The sequence below is a fragment of the Ictalurus furcatus genome, chromosome 14, assembly GCF_023375685.1.
Source record: "Ictalurus furcatus strain D&B chromosome 14, Billie_1.0, whole genome shotgun sequence".
NCBI classification, from domain to species: Eukaryota; Metazoa; Chordata; class Actinopteri; order Siluriformes; family Ictaluridae; genus Ictalurus; species Ictalurus furcatus.
The window spans coordinates 17,651,633-17,662,312 of record NC_071268.1 but is presented as its reverse complement, the minus strand read 5'-3'; the positions used below and the strand labels follow the sequence as shown (position 1 = coordinate 17,662,312).

The 10,680-nt window shown below is 39.2% G+C and overlaps 2 protein-coding genes across 2 annotated transcripts; one reads left to right on the top strand and one right to left on the bottom strand.

Annotated features, from left to right (window-relative positions):
• Positions 1 to 308: 308 nt before the first annotated feature.
• LOC128618148 (beta-1,3-galactosyl-O-glycosyl-glycoprotein beta-1,6-N-acetylglucosaminyltransferase 3-like) lies at positions 309 to 1,572 on the bottom strand (the record flags this gene model as incomplete). The annotated part of the gene is made up of 1 exon (XM_053641605.1): positions 309 to 1,572. A coding segment is annotated over one exon (1,092 nt), but the record flags the coding sequence as incomplete, so codon positions are not given.
• Positions 1,573 to 8,325: 6,753 nt separating this feature from the next.
• On the top strand, positions 8,326 to 9,935 carry LOC128618147 (uncharacterized). Its single transcript, XM_053641604.1, has 2 exons — positions 8,326 to 8,344; positions 8,426 to 9,935. The coding sequence occupies exon 2, from the start codon at positions 9,273 to 9,275 to the stop codon at positions 9,933 to 9,935; it is 663 nt and encodes a 220-aa protein (XP_053497579.1). The 5' UTR covers positions 8,326 to 8,344; positions 8,426 to 9,272.
• Positions 9,936 to 10,680: the final 745 nt, after the last annotated feature.

Genomic DNA, 10,680 nt, shown 5'->3' with positions numbered 1-10,680 from the left:
TTTAATTTATAAAGCGCATTGAAAGCAAAAGATTTTTAATTTAATTTTAATGCTGTGCATAGAATAAAATATAATAAAATAAAATATTGAGTATTTAAAAGAAAAAAAAAATCAAACAAATAAAACACTTAAAACAGAAACACAGATTAAAAAGCCAACTTATAAAAGTGTTTTTAGTCTTGATTTAAAATCTGTAACAAAGTCTTACAATTAACTGCTTGCTAATAGTTCTCTCATCTATTGCCATGAGACTGAGTTCACCCACAAGCAGACACACACGCAGACACACACACATATACACACTCTTCTGAAGTTTGTCTGTTTTACTAGTGTTAAAATCTTTTAACTGTTAAAACTTATTTCAAATATTACTGACTTCGCTATATTAAGGTTCACGAACTTTGAACAATAGAATATTTTCTTGAATAAACTTGAAAAAATTTACACAGCTGGTATACATTCTGTAAATGTGTAGCAGCATTATTGAATTCTTTTTGTTTTACCTATGCTAAGTAAAGACTGACCATAAATTGATTTGTACCGTAAAAAAACCTCCATGCATTTTATAGCAATATCATCCACTTGTGGGTCAAATTTGTTAGCAAAGAGATATTTCTGCTTCAGAATCCAGTTCAGGTCCCCTGCTCCATAAACACACACTGCATGTCTATATGTCCCAGTGCATGGTGGATGTGGTGCTCCATTCTTCATGTTTCCTTCATGATAACTCCACTTGACCAACCTCGCTATGGCCAGCATGTCCGACTCATCATATTTTTCATTGGGGGGGTTGGAGCCAGGCACCAAAGGCATCCTATGTAGTGTTGCCCACATGTGCTCATCTGGGCTGTACGTGTCCTTCTCCCATTCCATAAAGTTCTGGATCTCTGGAGTCTTAAAGATATATTCTACAAACTCTCTAGTAACAACAAAGTATGCATTCCCAGAGAACATAGGGGTGCCGATGGGTGGAGTGGTCTTCTTAATACCTGTTCGAGTCACAGTATTGGTGACGTTATGATGGTACTCCCAGCGGGCTTTTTTGTGTGAGGGTGTGACTTCTGACTCCATACTATTCTTTCCATTGAGATTTTTCAGGGAGCGAACAAGCTCTGCATTGGTTTTTAAGGGAAAATCTGCCCCATATGCGTTGAGCAGATACCTCCACTTGACAGGAGACTTGAGAAGGTCCTCCATGCAGTTGATGTCTGCTTGAACTCGTGACCAAGAGGCATAGACAATACTCTCTAACTTACTGGCCACAAACACATTTGGCAAACAAGACACAATAGCTTGTACAGCCTCAGAAAAGATCTTAGGTGACTTCTGGTCCACATGAACACAGTAAACATTCTGAGGAGTGTAAATAGCACGCAGGAGCCTCTCAAACATCTCAATCTTCTCATGGATAACCATAGAGTAAGTGATTGGAAAGTCTCTTTCCTCTTTGCTCAGAGGAGCTGTTAGAAACCCTCTGTCTCTTACAAAAGCTTGGCAGTCCTTTGTGGCATTTAGGTAGAAAGACTCAGATAAAAGAGAAACTTTTTTCCACTGCTGGCTCAAATTTAGCCTATTACCCAAAAACACTTAAAATTCAACATAGAAGCAAATACTCACATCTATCCCCGAACCCAGTTGGAGATAGAAAAAAAGACACCAGCCGTGAGTGAGAAGAAGCAAGGTCCAGATTTATTGGTTCCGTTCCACCACACGAGATCCACACCGATGAGAATTCTCAGAAGTGATCTGACACCCGGAGCTCAAGCTCCAGTATTTATACTGTATTTACACAGTAGATAACCAATATATTTCAGAAAGACTATGATATCAATACCAATAGGGTTAAAAAAGAGCTCATCTACATTACCATTAGGTTCTGAAAGAGGCCTTTCCAATTTACCATTAGGTTCTGAAAGAGGCCTTTCCAATTTACCATTAGGTTCCAAAGTGGAGAGAGACAAAACAATTTAGAGAGACCTTGGTCTCACTCTTATCTCGCGGGGTCAGCTTGACTCAGCTACCCTTATAAATGGCTCCTCATGGTTTTCTCTTAAAATTAAGGCCTTCCTTGCGAGACAAGAATCTTCACCATCTGAATTATGAGTAAGTTACATTTTTCTGTATTTCTGGTTTATAATTTTTTTTCATATTTGCTCTATATCTATATTTTATATATAGTTATACTGCTTGCAAAATGGTTTACTGTACTTCCTACTTCATAATATCATTATATTACCCTTCTACTATCCTACATATCCTACTACTCTTTATTTTTATAAAGAGTTTTTTATAAAGCGTATATATTTTATTATTATAAGATATTACCCTTATAATATCTTAATACTCCTTTTTATTATTCTTATAAAGTTATAATGTTATGTGTGTGAGAGAGAGAGAGACAGAGAGAGTGTGTGTATGTTATGTCTACATGCCCGCCCTTGACTGTACGAGAGTGTGTGTGTGTTTGCACTCCTCAGCTCTTATAATAAAATAAATAAATTTATGTAATAAAATTACATATTACTCATACTAGGTCTCCCTCATGTTTATTTCATGTCATTTTTATCCACAACATTTCCCCCCTCTGAGGCTATAAAGCCTCATACACTACCTTAATTAAGCGGGTATCTGTGGAGAAACTGGTTCTGCTGCACCCCATGGCCGTCCCCCGCTAGCTGTCGGAGGATTACTCTAACGAAGCCATAATTCCTGCGCTCGTCCTCGTAATAGGAATAGGAATAGGAGCTGAGGAGGTTTTGTAGACCTGGTGGGAGACGTGCTAGCGTTGTGCGCCCCGGGGCTTCATAGTAGATTGGCAGCTGGAGAATGGGCCTTAGGACCCCCCTACGTCCACTTTGCGCCGGACCCATGTAGATGTACCTAGCCATAACCCTTAACTTCTACTTTCAACTATATATATATGTTATCTCGAATCTAACTACCTTGATTAAACATTTGCTTGCCTACATTGATTATAAGTGTGATTAACTGAGTTCCCCTAATCATTCATTACTACTACTACTGCCGTCGCTAGTTTAAGTATGAGTGGCCACTACAGTACAGTACGTGGATCTACACGTCCCTATCTTTCTCAACTAGGCCTGTCAGCCCACAGTTTTGTATTTGTCGGGACCTGCAGAGTCTTGCTTCCCCCCAAAAAACAAACCCCAATCCTTCGCAGTCAGGGGTGGGTGAAAAAACCTCCTATGAGGAAAAATTCCCACCCTGCCAGCACTATGTGCTCGACAGCACCATTATACTTTTCTCGTGCCTGAGTGCGTCATATCACAAACATTTTATAACAATACAGTATATTGTTTATAAATACATTTATATATATATATACAATATAAACTATATATATATAAACTATATATATATATATATAGTTTATAACAATGACAGTCTATGTTGGCAGTATCTCTCTGTATGCTGGTTGTCTTCAGCTCAAGCACTTTACGTACTGTAGAGAGCCACCCTTTGGGGAGAGGTTAGGCTAGCACGTACACCCAGGGTATGGATCTTCACATCTTCTCATCCTGTCTGCCATTGACTTGAGAGTTCTACGATAGCAGACCCCCCGTTGACAGCAGCTTCGTACACAGCAGCTTTGTACCGGACCTTCACGTGTTCCCCACCATCTCGTCATTGGAGGATCGAGCATCCTCCGGGGATCGGGGGTCGCATGTTCTTGTAGTCCGCTGCTGCCTTGTAGTCAGCATTCTCTCGCTTCTCCGGGTCTCCCACCTCCGGGTGAACACCTCCCCCCGTTGAGGCGGTAACGCCTCACCCATAACAATGCACCCAGCTCTTTTCCTGTGAATAGATAGCTTCATACATAATAGTTAGTGGTCTCATATATGCTTTTGCTTCATCTGCAATTACTCCAGTGGCAGTCCATCATAAGGAACAGACACAGACATGGGTCGACCCGTAAGCATTTCATGCGGTGTTAGATACATATTGCTGTTAGTCCGCATGCAGTGACCTAATAACGATAGGTCATTAGTGCAAGAGGTAGAGCATCTACCGAAATATGTTTAGTATCAGCACAAATTACGTTAACTTGAGATGGTATGCCAGATCTAGGACCTATCCCTGGTCAAGAAAAAAAAATTATTTTTTTTGACCACAAACATCACACTCAGTTTATCCTCCACCGTTGCCTGTAAGTACAGAGATCATTCCTCTACCTTACCCCTCGCACACTGGTTAAAATCATGGGCATCTGTAATACATACAGTGAGAAGTGCAGTAGGTACGATCAGAATTCAATTAAATTTTTATATATATATAATATATATATAATATATAATATAATATATAATATAAATAGAATATTTAATTTCTGTAAAGCTGCTTTGAGACAATGTCTATTGTAAAAAGCGCTATACAAATAAAATTGAATTGAATTGAATTGAATTAAACTATTTGCTCGATAAGTGGCGTTCCAACGCTTTTTCTAAAACCGCATTGCATTCAAACAACTCCAAACAGACGACACAATCCATGGGCCTAAACGTCAGTATTTATCTATATATTTATATATTAGCAATTCTACCCTTAACCAGGTTGCACTCTGTAGTGATAGCTTTTAATTCAGCCAATTGGGCAGATCAGGGTGTTCATAATGTTTGTGAAATTTCAGACCCGAAACTTTTAAGCTCGAGGACATATGAATTTCGGCTAGGCAATCGTGAGTGTTCTCAGTGACTGGCTCCACAGAATTAATTAGGCACTACAACACTACAGTTGGTGTGTTAGGCACACTAATAGGTTTAAGAATTTCATTTTGGATGGCACATAGATTAACCCCATATCCCCATATCCTGTTCTTTCAAAATAGAAATGACCTGGTGTGATGAATGTAAGATCGATGTGTGAGAGAGCAATTTTCCCAGTGATCTGCACTAAGAGAGCATCTCCACGCACAGTGCTGGCAATCCTTGTGCCACCGAATCCAATGTTTTCAATATATAAACTACAGCCCTGTAAGCGCCCCACACTCCTGACCCGGGACCCCCCCGGAAAGCCATTCAAAAACAATTCAAAATGAGGAGTTCAGTTTTTAACGTTTTTAATGTATTAAGACTTCTGACGTTTACAGAGCACTCAAATTGTTCGATATAAACAAATCACAAGGCCCTGATTGTGTGGAATCTGTATTTTTGAATTTTAGCAGCTGATATTATTTCATCTCTTTTAACTTATCATTTTAATCTTTCATTAGACAACGGGGTTATACCAGAAATTTGGAAATCAACTTTTTTCAACACACCTGCATCCAGTTCTCAGCTCAGTCACAGCTACCATATAAAGATTTATCAATTCACTTCACAGATTGTGCAGTATATGCTCCATTCCTCGAGTTTGTGACCACTGCTTTGTATTATTTAAATATTGCAACTCGTATACTTTGTATGACATATCCATAGCACACCGTATAGTATACGTATACACACACACACACACACACACACACACACACACACACACACACACACACACACACATATATATATATATATATATATATATATATATATATATATATATATATATATATATATATATATATATATATATATATATATGCATGCATATTTACACAACTACTTTATTCTATTCACCAATCTACGGTTCAGAAAAGAAACAAATCACTTCAAACTACACTGTTGTAAAGAGACTGTAATTAAACTAACTCACAAACTCACATCAGCACATGTCAGCAAAAGGAACCATTATGCAAGGCTGCCTAATCCAGATACTCGTACTCCCTGCAAAACCCGAATTCCACATTAGGTAATCACCACCTTATTCTAATGTTACGGACTCAGATATCACATCTGTAACAGGCATACAACACCTTACAGAGAGTTTAAAATGTGCAGACTACTACTGCCATCTGATCTTACTAATTATTCATCACTGGACATAACCAGCATTTAAAGAGAAAATATGCAGAAATTATTCATCATTATGCAACAGGAATACCACACGCCAGAAGAACTCACACTTACACCACTTACACTACTTACCAATGTATGGACACGTACCCGTATAGGAATCACAGATACACAAATTAGTTATGGTTATTCCAGCTATTGTTAGTGAGTCAGTTCATGAAGGTACAGTGCTCTCTAAAACCAAATGTTTAGGCTCAACATTATCTCAACAGGGAGGATGTGACTTAGCCTGATACGGACCACATTGGTCCTTGTGATTAGGCAGAGACTGTAACCTCGGGTCTGTTTTACTTTTCAGGGTTTTTTAAAATTAATTTGTTAAGTACATCACTCACAAGGAACAGGTTCAAGTGTTAGCTGATCAATTTTATCGTTGGTCAGGCAAAAATGTCGATATGCCTGTGCAGAAGAAACAACGTGGCGCAACACATAAACTGCCATAAAAGTTCTCTCCGGACTGATAAAATCAATAATACTGATTGATTTTAACTTTTACAGAAATATGTTTAAGCATTTATATATATATATATATATAGAGAGAGAGAGAGAGAGAGAGAGAGAGAGAGAGAGAGAGAGAGAGAGAGAGAGTCACCTTGACTTTAATGTGTAGTGTGAAATTTGATAACTAAAAGATTGTAAAAAGGGGAAGTAAAAAGGGAAAATAAAATCTCTCGCACGCGCTCTCTCCCTCTCTTGCGCGCTCTGTTTTAGATGAACGTCATCATGGAACTCAAAACACTTTCATTCAGTTTCCAAACAGGGAAACACGGAATTCAAATTAAAATTAAAAGAATGATTTGGAGCTCCGGCGCGCATGCTTCTGACCAGCCGTGTACCCAATCTAAATATGGAACTGTATACAATCCGCTCAACACGGTCTCAATCCAGTCTGGTGTCATGCCAGGAGACTGGGGAGCCAGGCCGGACGGAGACCTTCCCTCATAACTTGGAACACGCACAGTAACACCATAATACTAAACAAACAATAAACACACATAAAACTCTTTCAGGCGAACCACACAGACAGTTTTGCAAAACACCAATCATTTTTGAGTTATGACAACTTTAAATTAATTTCAACCAACGAACCACACTGAGTTGGAGAAATCACCTTTACCTCTACAGTCAAATGTATTCAATTAAAACTCATTTAATAATCTGTATAATAAACACAAGTTTTTAACTTGATTACTCATAAAAATCATGTTGTTCCAACTAGTTTTTCCACATTATTTAAAAGGAACTTAAGTGTTATGTACTTAATTACCATAATGGTGAACACAATTTTTTATAACTTACTAACTTCAAGTTATAAAACAATAGTTACTAAAATACTACAAATATTATACCTAACATCTCTGCAGGATTTATAGACAAGGTACTGAATGAAATGAGCAATATAGACAAAAAAAGAAACACTCTGTGTCACTTTTTATCTCTCATAGAACGATCCACAGCCCAAAGGCTGCTGAAAGAGCAAGCTGACTACAATTGAGCTATTGACATTATAAGGCTGTATGTGTGAATGACAAACCAAACCATGTATTCTATAATCTGGGCTAAGACCTCCTTTTAGGCCTACAGAAAACTATTCCTTTTTTTTTATCTCTCTGCTCACACGTCATAAAAGAGAAACCCTTTATTATAACTTAATTTATGGAATATAAATGAAAGGTCCAAATGGACTTTCTCCTCCACATTTCGAGCGTCTGAGTCACTCATTTCTCAACAATGGCTTCTGGGGCCTGAAAATGCATACTTTTTTCCCACCTTCAGTCTTCCTTTTCCCCTGGATCACACAATCTGGGAATATGTTAGTAGTTATATCATACACTTTCTGTCAAACTGTCAATCAAAGTGTTGTGTGTGATAATTTATGACCCTCTGTGCTTCCCTGACTGGCAGGTCTGTAGGGGTGGTGAGGGGGGTAACCCTATGGAGTTTATCAGCTGGTCAATCTGGCTCCTTTGTGTCTGGGGGTGTTGTGGAGAGGTGTGTGTTGGGGGGAATAGCCCCCCTCCCAACAAAAGGTGTTTATGTTAATGAGTTTGGTTTTTGGTGGGGTGAAATACGTCTGAAAAGAAATAATGTTTTTAATATGGGGCTGTGTTTGTGTTACTTTGTGGCGTTATTTCGTTTGTGTAAACACATTGTTAGAAAAGCATGATGTTTGAATGTGTACATATATGAGTAGAATATTTGTTTTGTGAAATAAATGAAAACAAATGTTGATTATGTTTTTTAGGGATCCCGGTTTACCTTTGAATAAAAAGTTTAGGAGTTAAAGCGTCTTTTTTTAAAAAAGAATCTGTTTAAAAAAGAATCTGTTTAAAATAATCGTTTGTATTACATACATTCTAAACACAAACCTTTAGGATGTAAAAAATGATCAAAAGAGCTGTTTAAAAAGAATCCGTATTACTAGGTTTCCAAAAAAACACACATAAAAACTTTAGGAGGTAAAAATGGTTAAAAGAGCTGTTTAAAAAGAATAGCACCTATTACACGGCTTCTAAACAAAGATCCTTACGAGGTAAAAATGTTAAAGTGCTGGCTAAAAGAATCTCCGTAATGTTTAAACTAGGAGAGAAGTATTTTCCAGAGATGTCTTCCAGTCGCTGTGTTAAGCAGTAATGAAGTTAAACGGAGACGCCTCACTCTCGCTAAACCCCGCCCACACATACGCGTTTTCAGACACGCCTCTCACTCTCTCTCTAAACACACCCATTCACATGTTTTCATCGTAGCCAGTACGTTCTGTCAAAATGTCAATCACGGCGGTAGAACTAGAGGGCTAATTTATGGCCTCGTCCTTGACAGGCCTGCGTTTCTCTAGGAGTGCTTAATTTATGGCTCTTTGTTTCTTCCTGACCAAAGAGTTTTTTTATGACTAGGGGGGTCGTGGTGTGATCCTACAGATTGTTTATGATAATGAGTGTCTGCGGGGGTGTTAATGGGTTTTAAATAGCTTGTTAAGACATTATGGTTAAACACAGAAGACAGTCTGTAACTAACTGCTACAATGGCTACACCGAGAACTCCTAATATCTCTAGAAGACGGTTCTGCATCACGCCTATAAGAGACTCTGAGGAAAAGATTGAGGAGCTAACTTTCGCTCCGAGAAAAAACAACAAATGTATTAGTTTGTCAAAAAATCTTCGTGTGGGCGATGAGGTTGTAAAGGAGCTGTCGTTTAACCCCGAGCAGGGCGTTACCAACTCCGGAGATCCTCTCTTAAGACCGCCCTCATGCTGTGATGATTAAAACGGGGTGGCCTGTGTCACAGTTAAACACATATTACGAAGATGTCTCAAGATTCTACATACGCCTGCTACAGCAACACCCCGGAGACAGCGCCGGCTCTGCCCGACGACAACGCGACAACGCTAGAATCCACTCCGCAAACATACGACAACAAGTGGTTGGATAATTTCTGCAAGGAATTAGGATATCACAACCTAAGTTTCCTCACAACTCCGTACGGAATCAGCGGCTCTTTAACTGGCGCCTCGGCCTACATCGGTGTTGATGACACAGACGGCTGTATTCGATCTGACGCGTTCAAGATTATAAAAGCGACAGTCGTGGTCCTTCTGGAGCATGTTATCAATAAAAAACTGAAAGATCTCTGTTTGGGGTGCGAAGTGGATCATCCGAGTCAGCTTAGACACTCTTGTCTCTTCGAACCTGACGCGTATTTCTTTGACAAATACTTTGAGGAACTATCGCGTGATCTGCTCAAACCTGGGCTTAAACATTTCATCGCTCAAGCCTTGAGTCGGTTTGGTTTGAGGGTTAACCCTCAGAGAATTCAAGGATCGGTGGATGCCGTTCTACACGAGCTGCAGGACGAAGTGTACATCGTGCAAAGGCTTAACGAGGTAAGAGAGAAACTTGTGGATGTCAGCAGCGAGCAGATCGTCTACGACGCCGTGGACAGCTGGAAGGGAGTCACACCAACCGTTTGAGATGGGGAATGTGTGCAGCGCTACAGGATTAGCAAAGAGTCTGCTTAAACGCCGTATTAGGTGCGAGATGTCCGGTCTGTTGTACAAATGCCTTACGGACCGTGTTGGTGTATCCGTAGTTGTAAACGGATGCGATGTTGACCCGAGACGTCTAACAAATCTCGTGAATCAGATGTGTCTTGTGCGAGGTAAGGTGTGTGATTGGACTGCTTTGGTACATATGTGTATTAACGCATGCGAACCGATTTTGGTTTCTATCACAAAAATACTAGATATTGTGACTGAATGTGGCAGACGTATTAGAATTGCAGACATTTTATGTATGTGTACGTATGTCTATGATGTGTGTGAAATTCTGCTGTCGAGAAATGACCAGACAGATGTCTGTGAAATAATAGACGCATTTATAGCGTATGTGGTTGACAAAAACATTGTGATGTGTATAAAATTCCTACACTCCCTCAATGATGTTGTATGATAACGTTTATGATCTTTTACTGAAATAAATACCAAGACGTTTAAGACCATCTGTGTTATTCTTTTGTGCTTGTTAAAGTGTCGACATGTCCGGAGACATGACAGCAGACCTGAAAAAAGTCTATTACACACCTTCAAATGCGGGGTCTTTTGGTGGTAAAAAACGTTTAAAAGACGGTGTTTTAAAGGAAACAGGGGTTCGTTTAACAGATAAACAAGTTTCGGATTGGCTCGCCGGCGAGGATGCTTACACGTTACACAGAACTGC

Coding starts and splice junctions, on each gene's coding strand:
- LOC128618147 (XM_053641604.1), top strand. CDS start 9,273: ATGTCTCAAGATTCTACATACGCCTGCTACAGCAACACCCCGGAGACA.